The 17,650-nt window shown below is 42.5% G+C and overlaps 1 protein-coding gene across 2 annotated transcripts; it reads left to right on the top strand.

Moving 5' to 3' along the window:
- The first annotated feature begins 11,672 nt into the window (after positions 1-11,672).
- LOC138663661 (uncharacterized) lies at positions 11,673-16,207 on the top strand. Of its 2 annotated transcripts, XM_069749944.1 has the most exons (4): positions 11,673-11,764; positions 14,301-14,413; positions 14,533-14,679; positions 15,169-16,207. In XM_069749944.1, the coding sequence occupies exons 2-4, from the start codon at positions 14,340-14,342 to the stop codon at positions 16,085-16,087; spliced, it is 1,140 nt and encodes a 379-aa protein (XP_069606045.1). In that variant the 5' UTR covers positions 11,673-11,764; positions 14,301-14,339; the 3' UTR covers positions 16,088-16,207. The 2 variants fall into 2 exon arrangements, with proteins under 2 accessions (XP_069606045.1, XP_069606046.1); XM_069749945.1 differs by lacking the exon at positions 11,673-11,764 and having other exon boundaries at positions 14,305-14,424.
- The last annotated feature ends 1,443 nt before the right edge of the window (positions 16,208-17,650 follow it).

Here is a 17,650-nt window from a genome sequence, read left to right as displayed (position 1 = left end):
TGGGGCATTTTCTATCAGTAGTGGCGGCAGCACAAAGGGAATCCTCATTTGTATACAAGCTGAAGATGGAAGAGGGGATGGAGGTCGTAGATACGGAGGATATACCGGAATATTTTAGATGGTTTTATGACGAGCTATACTCTTCAGGAGCCTCATCAGCAGAGATGGAAGGATTTCTTGGGGCGACAGGACTCCCTAGGATCGCAGAGAGTGACAGGAGGAGACGAAGTGCCTGTAATACAGGAGGAGGTTGAAACAGCAATAATATCTATGACAAATAATAGGGCTCCGGGGGAGGACGGACTCCCGGGTGAGATCTATAAACAGTTGGTTAAGATGGTAGCACCTAGACTAAAGGCTGTCTTCTAGGAGGCTGTGGAGTGTGGTGCACTGCCATTGTTCATGAGGCTGTGATAGTGGTCATCCCTAAGGAAGGTAGAGATCCAAAGTTGGCAGTCCTACAGTCCTTTTGCGGCAGTTCAAGTATCTGGGCATTCAGGTATTGCTCCTGCTCTAGAGCTATATAGACCTGAATCTGATCCCGCTACTGGGTAAGTTCAGAAGCAAGGTGGGGGCATGGCGTAGATGATATCTATCAATAGTAGGAAGGATCATTCTGATTAAAATGGTGCTGATGTCCCAGGTGTTGTACGTGCTGCACAATGCCCCATATTGTTACCTAAACGGTGGATCCGTACAATCAATTCTATATTTAGGGATCTTGTGTGTGGGAAAAAACAACCAAGGATTAGACTGGAAATATTACAGAGGCCCAAAGATGAGGGGAGCTAGGACTCCCGAGTCTGTGAATTTTTTATCTAGCAGCTCTGGACCAACAGCTGAGGGGATGGAGAGAGACAGAAGTCACGGGTTCGGTGTAGCAAATATTGACTCGGGTACTGGGGAAAGACTCATTGGTTCAAGGACTGGAGGCAGGTAGTTTTAGAAAACTGAGACTGGCATGCCCCACTCTGGCCCTGGTTTAAAAACTGAATGAGAAGGAATTCAATACATGGCCCAATTACAGGACTCGCGGGGACTAGTGACTTTTGAGAAACTACAGGAGGAATAAGAGTTATCTGAGACCTGTGGATTACAGTATAGATAGCTCTGTCGCGCTTACATGGCGCAGAGTAAGACTGTTTCTATGAAAGTCCAAAGAGACATATTGGTGGACTATGTGTGTAGTGATGGGAGAACAAAAGGAGTTATGTCAGGTATTTAGAAGGACTTAATGCACACCTTTTTAATCAATTACCAGATTAAGGCTAAAGAGAAGTGGCAAGACGAATTGGGACTGATAGAAGAGGATAAGTGGATGGTGATTATGGAATACATACCCCAATTGTCACTGAGTGAGCCAGGTATACTCTCACAAAAATATGTGTGCCTTAGAGTGTACAGGACCCCTGAAAGACGATATAGGGCAGGACTGAGACAGACATCTGACTGTCCTCGTTGTCATGCGATGGGGTCGGGATCTTACATATGTTGTGGCAGTGCTCCAGACTGGGCTCATACTGGACAGCGGCTATTAACACTATGGAGGGAGTGTATGACTGTAGGATTGAGAGGGATCCTGTAGTTTGTACTGTAGTTATGGTACTATATAAATAAATAATAATGTGGAGGAGATTCAGATTCAAAATCAGCTCAAATTGGCGATATCTAGGTTGTTATACATTGCACGTAAATTAATAGCTAGGTATTGGATAAATGAAGAACCACCGATGATACAAGAATTTTTTAGACAATCAGACTTTATTGTAAATATGGAAAAAGGTATTTATGCCAAAAGAAAAAGGGAAAAAAACATTCAATGCATTGTGGACACCGTGGATGGAGAGATGATGATCCTGAAAGGAGTATGTGCTTCTGAGTATTTGTTGCTGATGTTTCTATAAGGGGGGAGTGAGGGGATGTGCTGTAATTGAAAATTTGTGACCTTGTTGGACATTGTAATACCTGGACTCTGTTTCTTTGTTTGAATTTTGTTAATAAAAATCTGATTAAAAAAATAATAAAGAAACACACACAGATTAAAAATATGTATTTTAAATATAAAAACAGACACCATCTCTCACCCATTTATTTACAAAAAAAAAAAACACATGCAGGTCCAATGTAGACCACAAGGTACCGCGTAATCCACATCGAGGTCCCAAGATGATCCCCGGCTCCAATACATACAGAAGCCACAGTGACATCATAAAAAGTGACCACTCCCTGTGTATGCCATTCACACACTATGGGTGGCATGGAAGCTGCCACCTGTGAGGTCACCTGAGATTACAGTTTGCGGTTATCACAGTACCCTCTGTGTGAGCCGCCAGCTGTCACTTGAGGTGAACTCAAGGAGCACAGTGACCGGCAATACGCATAACCGGGCAGAATCACTGTAGTAGGTTGGATTGCCGGATTGCCCCCTGCGTGACACGGTGGCACTACAGTATGGAAGTCCGACAGTGAACCGGTAGAATCATTAGAGTACATCAGATTATTGAATCACTGTTGGACTGCGTTGCCCATTAAAATTTGTTATACAACCCCTTGCAAAAATTATGGAAGCACCGGCCTTGGAGGATGTTCATCCAGGTGTTTAATTTTGTAGAAAAAAAAGCAGATCACAGACATGGCACAAAACATTTCAAATGGCAACTTTCTGGCTTTAGGAAACACTAAAAGAAATCAAGAACAAAAAATTCCTGACACTGAAGTGGCCTATAAAGTATATAGTTTGAAGTCTGGGATCTGCCTATATATATTTAGTTTTCCGACTGTTTCGGATAACATGATAGATGATTTTAGGGTTTTCTTCGTCTAGTCTCGCTTGAATATAGGTTAATATTAAATAGTCTCCTAATAAGTCGCCTTTGGTGAGGACGACAAAACCCATAGAAATGAGAGGCTTGGAGAGCGAGTGTGTATATGTCACCTCACCTCACCTTATATACTGATATGTGGGGTAAATGTTTTTTCTATTAGTCACCTTCTGACTAACCTTCAGGGGGTGAATTGTGGGTATAGTTTTACATTTGGAATTAATAAAGTTTAGTTTAATCCTTTTGTCAGTGAATCTTCTAATCAAGGGATAATTATATACATACAGTGTATAATTTTTTTTTCTTAGTAAACTTATTCCTGATCTTTGGCCTCATTAAAATATAAACACTCATACTCTGCTGTTGCATGGCCTCTGCTTCAAAGGTGTTGAGACTCAGTACCCTGGGGCTTATGTGAGTTTGTCACATCACTCGAGCCCTGCGCCCAATCAGCCCCAGCTTCACTGTTACCGTCTTCGGACGTATTGAATATCAACAGGAAGCCAGGGCTGTAGCTGCTCTCTGACTTCCTCATGATGCTCGATTTGTCCGAAGGTGGGGACAGTGACACCAGCGCTGATTGGGCACAGGGCTCACATGACGTAAAAACTTCCAAAGAGAACCAAGAACGCAAGTGCTGAAACGGTGCCAGCATGGGAGTTTTGTATAAGTGTTTTTATTTTAAAAGAACCAAACATGAGGAATGAGAAGGGGTTGTCCAACTAGTGGACAACCTTTTTAAACATCAATAATCCCACACAGAGAAAAGTCATTATCATACCGAGAGTGAGAAATTAATTACTGGATAATCATATTTTGTTGACCATCAAAAATAACTCAGACCGGGAGAACCTATATATATTAATTACAAATTGTACAAAAACAGCGGCTTGGGTTTATCCCTTCCCCACATGTGCCATACTAGTACTGCTCTGCGGGAACTGTGTTCCCGCAAAACGCAGTACTAGTACGGCGGCACGATCGCGCAGCCTCACGCTGAGCGCTGCGGCGATCGCGTGCGGGTGTCAGCTGTATATGACAGCTGATACCCTGCAGCAATGCCCACGATCGGCGCTAGCGCCGATCATGGGCATTTAACCCCTCTGATGCCGCTGTCAGTAGTGACAGCGACATAGAGGGGCATCGCGCAGGGACGGGGGCTCCCTGCGCTCTCCCCTCGGAACAAGATGCGATTGCATTGTTCCGTGTTCTGGAAGGAGTCCCCAGATCCAAAATGGCCGCGGGGCTCCTTCCGGGTCCTGAAGTGAGATGGCTAGCCGGCGCCTGCTCAGAGCAAGCGCCGGAAAACCTCTTGTACTGCCTGTCAGATCGCTGATCTGACACAGTGCTATGCAAAGTGTCAGATCAGCGATCTGATCTAATATAGTGATGTCCCACCCTGGGACAATGTTAGAAAGTAAAAAAAAAAAACCAAATAAAGAAAAAAAATAATTCCCAATAAATCCATTTATTTATGTAAATAAAAAAACAAACAATAAAAGTACACATATTTGGTATCGCTGCGTCCGTAACGACCCGCTCTATAAAACTATCCCACTAGCTAACCCATTCAGTGGACACCGCAAAAAAATAAATAAAAAGCGAGGCAAAAAACAACGCTTTATTATCATACCGGTGAACAAAAAGTGGAATCACACGCGATCAAAAAGCCGGATATAAATAAACATGGTACTGCTGAAAACATCATCTTGTCCCGCAAAAAAAAGCCGCCATACAGCATCATCGGCAGAAAAATAAAAAAGTTATAGCTCTCAGAATAAAGCGATGCAAAACCAATTATTTTTTATATAAAATAGTTTTTATTGCAAAGAGGGCCAAAAGATAATAAAATGATAAAAATTAGGTATCGCTGTAATCGTACTGTCCTGAAGAATAAAGCTGCTTTATCAATTTTACCACACGTGGAACGGTATAAACGCCCCCCTAATAGAAATTCAGGAATTGCTGTTTTTTGTTAATTCTGCCTCCCAAAAATTGGAATAAAAAGCGATAAAATGTCATGTGCCCGAAAATGGTACCAATAAAAACGTCAACTCGTCCCGCAAAAAAACAAGACCTCACATAACTCTGTGGGCCAAAATATGGATAAATTATAGCTCTCAAAATGCGGTGATGCAAAAAGCGTCTTTCAGTGTGTGACGGCTGCCAATCATAAAAATCCGCCAAAAAAACACTATAAAAGTAAATCAAACCCCCCTTCATCATCCCCTTAGTTAGGGAAAAGTAATAAAACTTTAAAAAATGTATTTATTTCCATTTTCCCATTAGGGTTAGGGTTGGGGCTAAAGTTAGGGTTGGGGCTAAAGTTAGGGTTCGGCTTAGGGTTGGGACTAGGGGCTAAAGTTAGGGTTAGGGTTGGGGCTAAAGTTAGGATTTGGATTACATTCACAGTTGGGATTAGGGTTGGGACAAGGGTTAGGGGTGTGGTTAGGGTTATGGTTGGGATTAGGGTTAGAGATATGTTTGGGTTAGGGTTTCAGTTAGAATTGGGGGGTTTCCACTGTTTAGGCACATCAGGGGCTCTCCAAACGCGACATGGCGTCCGATCACAATTCCAGCCAATTCTGCGTTGAAAAACTAAAACAGTGCTCCTTCCCTTCCGAGTGCTCCCGTGCGCTCAAACAGGGGTTTACCCCCACATACAGGGTATCAGCGTACTCAGGACAAATTGGACAACAAATTTTGGGGTCCAATTTCTCCTGTTACCCTTTGTTAAAATACAAAACCGGGGGCTAAAAAATAATTTTTTGTGGGAAAAGGATATTTTATTTTCATGGCTCTGTGTTATAAACTGTAGTGAAACACTTGGGCATTCAAAGTTCTCACAACACATCTAGATTTCTTGGGGGGTCTAGTTTCCAATATGGGGTCACTTGTGGGGGTTTCTACTCTTTAGGTACATCAGGGGCTCTACAAATGCAACGTGATGCCTGTGCACCAATCCATCTAAGCCTGCATTCCAAACGGCGCTCCTTCCCTTCCGAGCTCTGCCGTGCGCCCAAACAGTGGTTCCCCCCCCACATATGGGGTATCAGCGTACTCAGGACAAATTGGACAACAACTTTTGAAGTCCAATTTGGCCTGTTAGAAAGGAAAAATGATTTTTTAATTTTCACGGCTCTACATTCTAAACTTTAGTGAAACAATAGGGGGTTCAAAGTGCTCACCTCACATCTAGATAAGTTCCGTAGGGGTTCTACTTTCCAAAATGGTGTCACTTGTGGGGGGATTCCACTGTTTAGGCACATCAGGGGCTCTCCAAATGCGACATGGTGTCTAATTTCAATTCCAGCCAATTTTGCATTGAAAAGTCAAACGGCGCTCCTTCCCTTTCGAGCTCTGCCATGCGCCCACACACGGGGTATCAGCGTACTCAGGACAAATTGCACAACAACTTTTGGGGTCCAATTTGTCCTGCTACCCTTGGGAAAATAAAAAATTTGGGGTGAAAAGATCATTTTTTGTGAAAAAATATGATTTTTTTTTTACGGCTCTACATTATAAACGTCTGTGAAGCACTTGGAGGTTCAAAGTGCTCACCACACATCTAGATTAGTTCCTTAGGGGGTCTACTTTCCAAAATGGTGTCACTTGTGGGGGGTTTCCACTGTTTAGGCACATCAGAGGCTCTCCAAACGCGACATGGTGTCCGATCTCAATTCCAGCAAATTTTAAATTGAAAAGTCAAATGGTGCTGCTTCCCTTCCGAGCTCTGCCATGCGCCCAAACAGCGGTTTACCCCCACATATTGGGTATCAGCGTGCTCAGAACCAATTGTACAATGACTTTTGTGGTCCAATTTCTCCTGTTAACTTTTTGAATGTGGTTTTGAGTACCTTGAGGGGTACAGTTTTTAGAATGGTGTCACTTTTGGGCATTTTCTGTCATATAGACCCCTCAAAGTTACTTCAAGTGTGAGATGGTCCCTAAAAAAAATGGTTTTGCAAATTTTGTTGTAAAAATTAGAAATCGCTGGTCAATTTTTAACCCTTATGACTTCCTAACAAAAAAATTATGTTTCCAAAACTGTGCTAATGTAAAGCAGACATGTGGGTAATGTTATTTGTTAACTATTTTGTATGATATGACTCTCTAATTTAAGGGCACAAAAACTAAAATTTTAAAAATGGCTAAATTTTCAAAATTTTCGCCAAATTTCCATTTTTTTTCACAAATAAACGCAAGTCAAATCGAATAAATTTTACCACTATCATAATGTACAATATGTCACAAGAAAACATTCTCAGAATCACCAGGATCCGTTGAAGCGTTTCAGAGTTATGACCTCAAAGTGACAGTGGTCAGAATTGAAAAAAATGGCCTGGTCAGGAAGTTGAAAACAGGCTTCGGGGTGAAGGCGTTAAGGATGGAATATTATATGGGAGTTTTATGGAATAAATTCAAGGTGAGAATATTACATGGGAGTTTTTTAGAATAAACCAAATACCAGCAGAAAATAAACAACCCAAAACAAACAATTATCAGTAAAAATAACTCATCTTTGTTAGGTAAAGTATAAAAGAATTGCACCATTTTCCGATACCCGTCGTATCTCCATTTTTCATGATCTCGGGTTGGGTGTGGGCTCATTTTTGTGTGCCGAGCTGACCTTTTTAAGGGAATACCATTTTGGCGCAGATGCAATCTTTTGATCGCCCATTATTGCATCTTAATGCAATGTTGCGGCGACCAAAAAAGCGTACTTCAGGCGTTTTGATTTGTCTCATTGCGCCGTTTAGCGATCGGGTTAATTCTTTGTTTTATATTGATTGATGGGGCAATTCTGAGTGCAGCAATACCAAATAAGTATGTTTTGATTTTTTTTTATAGTTTTATTTTAAATGGGGCAAAAGGGTGGTATTTGAACTTATACATATATTTTTAAGTTTTTTAAAAACATTTTTTTTTATTTTTGGCATTGCGAAGACATGCAGCATTTTATCTTAATTAACCAGACGAATATTTTTAGCAAACGAAGCATAATAGACTGTTAGGTCGGCCTCACACTAGCGTGTTTAACGGACGTAAGAGAGGTGCAGAAAATACGGATTGCATACAGTACAATGATTTTCTATGCCCCAGCTCCTATCAGCCGTATTTTACTGATCCGTATTATATGGTCTTCTATGGCTGTAGAAAATTGCAGCATGCTGCGTTTGTCACCGTATTGCGCAAAATATACGCCAATGAAAGTCTATGGGGGCGAGAAAAATACAGATTACAGGTGGACCAGCAGTGTGACTTGCGAGAAATACGCAGCGGTGTTCTATAGAAAAGCCGGCAATTCAGTGCGGTGTACAGTAAAATCACACTGACAGGTTGGAATAGAATAGCTAAGATAAATGTCTACACATAGTATAGGGGTATATACATATATATATGTTAGTGAGACACATATATGTATATATATATTAATATTTCATACAGCGCTAGATAGCTTAAAAGCCGGTAATTTTTTTTACTTGCGTATTGCACACTACTAATGTTAGTAGTGTTTATGTGCAAAATTTGGGCGCTCTAGCTATTAAATTAAAGGGTTAAATCGCAAAAAAATTTGGTGTGGGCTCCCGCGCAATTTTCTCCACCAGAATGGTAAAGCCAGTGACTGAGGGCAGCATACAACATAAGGATGGGTTGAGAGCTATTGAGTTCTTAGGTACATCAGTCCTCCCAGTTGATAGAAAAAATGTGGTACTTTAATTACTTGAGTTCACGCTCACACAATTTTTTTGTTTTTAAGGGGTCCTTCTTCCTGCAGGTCCAGGGGACAGCTATGGGGGGCATCGTATGCACCTGCATATGCTAATCTTTTCCTGGGGTTGTGGGAGAGGGACCTCCTCCTGTCAGATCAGCTGTCGTCAATGTGCCGTGTCCTATCTTGGATGTGGTACATTGATGACATATTGCTGATCTGGCAGGGGTCAGCGGATTCTTTGAAATAATTTTTTCTTTTTTTGAATAATAATGACTGCAACATTCATCTTACTTACCAAAGGAACTTTAATGAAATTGAATTTCTTGATGCTAAACTTAAAAGGGATGGTAATGATGAGCTACAGACAAATATTTTTTGTAAAGAGACCGCCACAAATATGCTTTTGCATGCCTTCTACTCCCACCCTAGTCATGTTATTCAATGTGTTCCTACAGGACAATTTTTGTGTCTCCGTAGACTATGTTCTACGGAGAGTGACTTCCTTATCCAAGCATATGACCTTACACTCTGCTTAATTGAACGTGGTTACAGCAAGTGGATTACAAAAAAGGGCAAAAAATTCCACGAGACACAATCTCCTCTATAACACTCAGGTTAAAGGGGACAATGATATTGTCCAATTTATAACCAATTATCATTCCCAGTTTCCATTATTGAGGAAGGCACTTGATAAATCTTGGCCTATTCTCAAAAGCCGATCCGGTTATCTCGAGGTTCCTACCTGAGAGGGCTGCCATCTTGCCACGTCATGGAATCTTCGTGATATTTTGTGCACAGCCATTATATGGGCGAACCAACAAAAACCTTTTTGAGTACCATGGCTGTGAGGTGTGGATGTGTCCCGTGTGTCGCTGCATAGCATGTCCGATCATTGAACGCAGTGATACATTTTCAAATGCTAATCAATCACGAACTTATAAGAAAAAAATCACATGCACAAGTACTGTCATTTATTACGCTACGTGTCCCTGTGTGAAAATGTATGTGGGTTTCACAACACGCCAATTAAAGGTGCGCACAAGGGAGCACGTACTCTGATTAGCTGCAGCTGCGACCAATGTGGATACATCCACACTCAAAACAATTCCTCGTCACTTTAAACTTCATCATGGGTGTGATGGCAGCCTTCTCAGGGATTGACATGATTGATGGTAATATTTGGGGGGGTGCCTTTGGGGGAGGTGTCTCTAGGAAATTTGCCCAGTTGGAGTCCAGATGAACTTGGACTTTGTGCACATTACATCCATCTGGAATCAATGAAAATATAAATTATGCCCTTTTTCTGTGATCACTTGTGTATTTTTGCTTTTATATATATCTCTATATGTATTTATTTTCATTATGTCATTTTTTACTTGGATATTAATTTTGTTTGTCTCTTGTGCTGTAGTTTCTACAGCCTAGGTGATTTTGTCTATATTGGCTTCGGTTTAAGATCTCTTCAGTGAAGACCAGAATTTGATAACCTCCTTTATGAAGATCTTGTGGATTTGGAGACGGATATTGCGATGATTCATGTCTCTTTATTGTTGTAAAAATGCTGCTATTATATGGATATATTATGTGTAATTCACCTGTCTCTTTACCGTGTGTAATAAATCTTTTTTTAATTGAGGGAGGCTTTCCAGTCTGTTCATTCATTCTCATACTCTTACCGCTATCCCTGTACCGTCAGTATGCCCCCTGCCTGTACACACGAGTTGGCTCTGCCTCGGTGCCCCCTCCTGGCTTTCGGCGTCTCTATGCGGTGATACACCTCGCTGCATGCCGATGCTGGGGGGCGTCGCAGTAGTCATAGTGACACGCGCGTCACCTCCGGCCGTGGACATGACTTCCGGTCAGGTGACACCGCACAGATTGATGTGAATGGTGGCAGTAAATATAAGAGGAGCACCAGAGAAGGGTTGCGTGTGCCCCTTGATGAAGGCGCACACACCCCTCTTGGCCCCTTCCAGGAGCGGCGCACTCTGCACTTTATTTAAATGTAATCTTTCCACTGGTAACCATTGTTTTTTGCTGGGGATGCATTATGTGATTCACCATAAGCTTTATACTTACCATATAGGGCCAGTAGTGTTATACCTGTAGCGCAGACCACAATATGTGATTTATTATGGAGTAATATACATGTTCATTATTCTGTGTAATTTGCTCTTATTGCTCTGGGTGGGTGTTCGTGGGGGTAAGTGTGCCCTTTTAGTTATGGCCTATGTTCCAGTTATCATCTGTCTACATGTCGATATTTTTATGGCCTGATGGCAAAAATTGGTCTAGGGCATATTGTTTTTTTCCAAATTCTGTGGACTCAGCCCAAATTCTCTTGAGAAGTTCCACTTTTGAGCCAGGTCACTCTGACATATGGACAGTTCTGGAAAGTTCCTCCACATTTTCTTATGTTCTATATCTCATATCCCAGGATGTGTTTGACAACCCATTGAATAACTCATATTTATGCCAGATCATTGTGTAATGCCTCATTTCCCTTTTATATTGTCATATAAAAGACCACCCTATCAATTCATTAAACAGAGACTATTTGGAAAGACAACAAGCAGTCTGTCTCTCTGATTATTACTTCATAGCTTGGCTACCCCAGACAGAAAAAAACCTAAGGAGATATGGAAATCCCTCCTCTAATACTCCAGACTTACTACTGTCCGAGCGTGACAGTAAGCTTCATCAAGATGAGGAGTTTCTCCATTTGTTGCAGGGGAAGAAAAAGGCTGCATTGGTAGCATTCACATTAGTGGTAACTAATTTTTTTTAGAAAACTCAAAAGCAGATAACTATGAAGAGTTGGTGGAAAATCTCCTCAAAACATATGAGGATCTTGGCTGTAACATATCCTTAAGGCTATGTGCACACGTTCAGGAATGTGTGCAGATTTTTCATGCAATTTTCCTGAAGAAAACCTGATGTTTTCTTCCGGAAATCCGCATGCGTTTTAGGTGCGTTTTTGATGCGTTTTTTTCTAGCGTTTTTAATGCGTTTTTAAGCGTTTTTAATAACAAATAAAGTTGGTTAAAAAAAAAAGGAAAAAAAGAGACTCTCACAGGTCATTTCCTGTTCCATCCTCGCTTCTCCATTTTGCTTTTTTGCTGCTTTCAACATGCCGCACGTTCAGCCCCATTGGCGTCTTTCGCCACAACAAAACCATCTTTTGTTGCTGACGGCACTGATTTTGCTGCACCACCACACTGAGCAGGTAATATAATGTCATTAGATGTGCACACTATGCGGACTATGCTGTGGATTTGTAGTGTTTCTGTTGCTGCTGATCGGCTACTTCCCACTTCCGTAACGCTTCCTCGCAATCTGTCGTTTTGGGATAAAACGGATCCTGCATATGTGCTTGCAGGATTTTATTTTCCCATACACTTGTATTAGCAATGGTTTGCGATGTTTTGCCGTACGTTGCATCCATTGTGCGATGTATGTGTCTTTTTTTGGCAGACCGTCGACACGTAAAATCCTTACCTATATGTTTTTCTTGGTGCATCGCATCCGCCATTTTTGACTGCTCATGTGCACCAGAAAATACACCCCCTCCTCCCCAGACTGCAGAATGGGCAGCGGATGTGTATAAAAAATACATCTGCTGCCCACGTCATGCAGTTATTTCACAACGTCCATGGGTATGTCGGCGTCAGTGTATTGCGACGGAACAGTACTGATGGAAGTGAAAGTAGCCTTAGCAGCGATTGTCTATGCGTTGTACAGTACCATATACAGTGGGGCAAAAAAGTATTTAGTCAGTCAGCAATAGTGCAAGTTCCACCACTTAAAAAGATGAGAGGCGTCTGTAATTTACATCATAGGTAGACCTCAACTATGGGAGACAAACTGAGAAAAAAAAATCCAGAAAATCACATTGTCTGTTTTTTTATCATTTTTTTTGCATATTATGGTGGAAAATAAGTATTTGGTCAGAAACAAACAATCAAGATTTCTGGCTCTCACAGACCTGTAACTTCTTCTTTAAGAGTCTCCTCTTTCCTCCACTCATTAACTGTAGTAATGGCACCTGTTTAAACTTATTATCAGTATAAAAAGACACCTGTGCACACCCTCAAACAGTCTGACTCCAAACTCCACTATGGTGAAGACCAAAGAGCTGTCAAAGGACACCAGAAACAAAATTGTAGCCCTGCACCAGGCTGGGAAGACTGAATCTGCAATAGCCAACCAGCTTGGAGTGAAGAAATCAACAGTGGGAGCAATAATTAGAAAATGGAAGACATACAAGACCACTGATAATCTCCCTCGATCTGGGGCTCCACGCAAAATCCCACCCCGTGGGGTCAGAATGATCACAAGAACGGTGAGCAAAAATCCCAGAACCACGCGGGGGGACCTAGTGAATGAACTGCAGAGAGCTGGGACCAATGTAACAAGGCCTACCATAAGTAACACACTACGCCACCATGGACTCAGATCCTGCAGTGCCAGACGTGTCCCACTGCTTAAGCCAGTACATGTCCGGGCCCGTCTGAAGTTTGCTAGAGAGCATTTGGATGATCCAGAGGAGTTTTGGGAGAATGTCCTATGGTCTGATGAAACCAAACTGGAACTGTTTGGTAGAAACACAACTTGTCGTGTTTGGAGGAAAAAGAATACTGAGTTGCATCCATCAAACACCATACCTACTGTAAAGCATGGTGGTGGAAACATCATGCTTTGGGGCTGTTTCTCTGCAAAGGGGCCAGGACGACTGATCCGGGTACATGAAAGAATGAATGGGGCCATGTATCGTGAGATTTTGAGTGCAAACCTCCTTCCATCAGCAAGGGCATTGAAGATGAAAAGTGGCTGGGTCTTTCAACATGACAATGATCCAAAGCACACCGCCAGGGCAACGAAGGAGTGGCTTCGTAAGAAGCATTTCAAGGTCCTGGAGTGGCCTAGCCAGTCTCCAGATCTCAACCCTATAGAAAACCTTTGGAGGGAGTTGAAAGTCCGTGTTGCCAAGCGAAAAGCCAAAAACATCACTGCTCTAGAGGAGATCTGCATGGAGGAATGGGCCAACATACCAACAACAGTGTGTGGCAACCTTGTGAAGACTTACAGAAAACGTTTGACCTCTGTCATTGCCAACAAAGGATATATTACAAAGTATTGAGATGAAATTTTGTTTCTGACCAAATACTTATTTTCCACCATAATATGCAAATAAAATGTTAAAAAAACAGACAATGTGATTTTCTGGATTTTTTTTTCTTAGTTTGTCTCCCATAGTTGAGGTCTACCTATGATGTAAATTACAGATGCCTCTCATCTTTTTAAGTGGTGGAACTTGCACTATTGCTGACTGACTAAATACTTTTTTGCCCCACTGTATATATATATGTAATTGTCTATTTTTCCGTATGTCTGTCTGTCTGTCTGTCTGTATTTCTGTCTGTCCTTGAAATCCCGTGTCCCTGCATGGTCGATGCCGCCAGGCAGGCCTCGACCAATCAGCGACGGGCACAGTACCGACTTTGAAATACCGCGTCTCTGATTGGTCGAGGCCGCCAGGCCAATCAGCAACGGGCACATCGACGTTGATGTCAAAATGGTTGCCATGGCGATGATGATGTCATAAAGGTTGCCTCGATCAAACATCGACGGACACAGTCTGCCGCGAATTCTTGAATCATCATTGTCCATATACTACTGGGACATGCATATTCTAGAATACCCGATGCGTGAGAATCGTGCCACAATTCTGTGTAAATAATAAATACTATATTCTCCCATAGGAGCAATCTCGGAGAAGGAATAGAAGACGTCCAAAACGGATGTGGGTTCATCCCATTATTAATGAGCGGGAGGAAAAGGGACACTTCCATGTCCTTTACCAAGATTTAAGGAGGTAAGATATAGGTAGAAATGATATATTGTCTTCTGTGTTCACCTTTTTTTTTTTTGATGTTATAAACTGTTGTGTTATATATCTGTGGTTTGAGAATTTTTTTTTTTTTTTACATTCAGTTTTCCTGAAAAATTTATCCAGTTTAGCCGGCTTACGATTCAGGCATTTGATCGCCTTCTTATAATTCTGGCTCCACAACTCAGCTACGAAGACACATGTATGCGAAGATCAATCTCTGCTGAGGAAAGGCTGCTCATCACCTTGCGGTAAGGCCCTTTTTAAAAAAAAAAAAAATAAAAAAAAAAACTCCACACATTGGCCCCATAGTTAATGCTGCAACAGTGCCCCCATAATGCTGCTATTACGTCCCAATGCTGCCAGTTCCTCCATAATGCTGCTATTACGTCCCAATGCTGCCAGTGCCTCCATAATGCTGCCACTGCGCCACAATACTGTTAGTGCCCCTATAATGCTGCTGCTGCCACAGTGCCGCCATAATGCTGCCAGTGCGCCACAATGCTGCTAGTGCCCCTATAATGCTGCCACAGTGCCGCCATAATGCTGACAGTGCGCTACAATGCTGCCATTGCCCCCATAATGCTGCAATTATGTCCCAATGCTGCCAGTGCCCCCATATTTCTGCCACTGCGCCACAATGTTTACAGATCTAGTGCCCCTGAATCGTACTAGTTATGTTGTCATGCATATTTTCATAATTATTTAAAATATTCTAATTTTTTCACATTTTTTTCCAGGTTTTTGGCCACAGGAGAGAGCTACACATCCCTGCACCTCCAATTTAGGGTTGGCAAATCCACCATCTCTCTAATTGTGAGGTGCACATGTGCCGTCATCTGGCAGAAGTTGCAGCCCATCGTGATGCCTTGCCCAACCGAAGAGACTTGGCTGCAGGTAGCAGCAGGCTTTCAGTCTGTGGCCAATTTCCCCAACTGCATAGGTGCTGTCGATGGCAAACATGTGAGAGTGCTGAAGCCACCAAGATCAGGATCACGCTTCTTTAATTATAAAAAATATTTTTCTGTGGTCCTGATGGCGGTGGCTGATGCCCATTACAAGTTTGTTGCCATCGACGTTGGTGCTTATGGCAGTTCTGGGGACTCTCGGGTGCTGCAATCATCACAGATTGGACTTCAAATTCTTCAAGATGGCGGAACGCTCCCAGCCCCAAGACCTTTGCCTGGTTCCACACATCCTGTACCCTTTGTGATGGTATCGGATGAGGCATTTCCCTTAAAAACTAACCTGCTGCGCCCATACCCACGAAGGGCACTGGATGACCGGCGGAGGATTTTCAACTATCGGCTGAGCCGTGCACGAAAATATGTGGAATGCACCTTTGGGATCATGTGTAGTCAGTGGAGGATCTTTCACACTGCCATCCAGCTAGATACGGAGACCGTGGACACTGTGATCAAGGCATGCTGTGTTCTCCACAACTACGTTCGGGAATACAGCACAGAGGTAGTTGAGGAGTCACAGCTGTCTGAATTAATTGCAGTGGACAACTTGGGTCAAGGCAGGCAATCCATCTCGGGGGTGCGTGTGCGAGAAACCTTCACTGACTACTTCATGAGTCCTGAAGGTGCCGTGCACTGGCAATACTCCTGTGCCGGTGTTGAGCAGCATGAACAGCAGAGAAGATCGAACACTTAATCCCCATCAAGATGTCAGCCTGTTCAGAAGAGCAAATCGGATGGCTAACCCCAAAACAATCACAGCCCTTGTGTTCTTCATCAGTACAGCTGAGCAGATTGGATGGCTAACCCCATGCATTCAATGTCCTTTTGATCTTTATCATTTAAAAAACAAAAGGAATTAATAAATAAGAATTTTGTTTGAAAAATCAAACCTTGTGTCCGCAACTTACTCTTTAGTCACTGACAGTTATTATCCCATTACTCACAGTTCATAATTTGCTAATTGAAATAAACTTTTTTTAGAATAAGAAATTACCAGACATTTTTGCAAAAAACAAATTTAGTTTTTATTCATAAATAACACTGTGTACTACACATAAAAACAAAACGTCTTTAAATGACGTTGGTATTATAACACAAGGACAAACATTGTCCAGAACAGTCCATCAAAAATGGACAATATAACAACCTGTCAATAGGACAAAATACTGCATCAACAATGGATTTGTGAACAACCTGTCAACAGAACAGTTGGGTTGGGGACAGAAATCCAAACAAATTGACCTTTGTCTGGACACACATATTTCCCAAAAATATATGTATAATTTTTTTCCAAAACAAAATATGTGTACTACACATAAAAATGTAACGTCGGTAACAGACGTAGCTTGTAGAAAAAAAGGACAAACATTGTCCAAAACAGTCCATCAAGAATGGACGCTATCAAAACCTGTCAACAGGACAAAAGTGCATCAACTATGGATTTTTGAACAACCTGTCAACAGGACAGGGGGGTTTAGGACCTAATTCATCAAAATTGCTGGTACTCTGGCTCGTACCCATACCCCGGAAACATATCTTGCGACGAAATACTCGTGTTTTGGGAAACATTATGGTCAGAACTTTGACGAGTTGGACAGTGGCTTGAATTATAGGCTTCAGCTGCGTCGGGCCTGTGTGCTGCATGAAAAAACCTTTGAGAAGCAGCTGCTGGTGGTGGTGGTGGCGGCCCACTTGGGATCGTAAATGCTTTCATAATTCCCACCACTATGTCTTGTGGTGGGGGGATTGCTGATGGGACAGCAGCAGACATTAGGACTGCACTAACTGCTGTCATGCACAGGCTCTGCCTGTCCCATGTCATGGACCTTAGGCGGCTAGCTACCACAGATCCAAATTTATCCATTTCATCTTGTGGAGATGAATGGTCTATCATATTGAGGGTTCGACTTGTGAGTGCCTCAATGGCACCAGTCGAACCATCCTTTTTTTTCCCCTTCTTGGGTGCTGGCCTAACCATTGGCACAGGACGGGCAGAACCAGACCCCAACCCAGTGGGCCTTGAACCCCCAACAAAGGAGCTGGACGCAGCAGAAGAGGCAGGAACAGCAGCGGAAGACAACACCGCCGCATCCACCGCAGATGACGAACTTGCCACAGTACAGGTGGGGGGCATAACTGCAGCTTGCATGGATGATGACTGCCTAGGCAAGGGTGGATTTGGTGAGGAGCAAATAGGATAGTCCTCCACCTCCTCTCCATCACCCAGCTCCAGGCTGTTGTCTTCCTGGACCGGTGG

The sequence above is a fragment of the Ranitomeya imitator genome, chromosome 2 (assembly GCF_032444005.1).
Source record: "Ranitomeya imitator isolate aRanImi1 chromosome 2, aRanImi1.pri, whole genome shotgun sequence".
Lineage (NCBI taxonomy): Eukaryota > Metazoa > Chordata > Amphibia > Anura > Dendrobatidae > Ranitomeya > Ranitomeya imitator.
The sequence above is the reverse complement of the archived record's forward strand: the minus strand, read 5'-3'. Positions and strand labels throughout refer to the sequence as shown.

What these genes read in the sequence shown, in the direction of transcription:
- LOC138663661 (XM_069749944.1), top strand. Translation starts at nt 14,340, where the DNA reads ATGTGGGTTCATCCCATTATTAATGAGCGGGAGGAAAAGGGACACTTC. An exon ending in CTTTACCAAGATTTAAGGAG is followed by an intron (nt 14,414 to 14,532) that starts GTAAGATATAGG and finishes TTTTACATTCAG; the next exon opens with TTTTCCTGAAAAATTTATCC. An exon ending in AGGCTGCTCATCACCTTGCG is followed by an intron (nt 14,680 to 15,168) that starts GTAAGGCCCTTT and finishes ATTTTTTTCCAG; the next exon opens with GTTTTTGGCCACAGGAGAGA.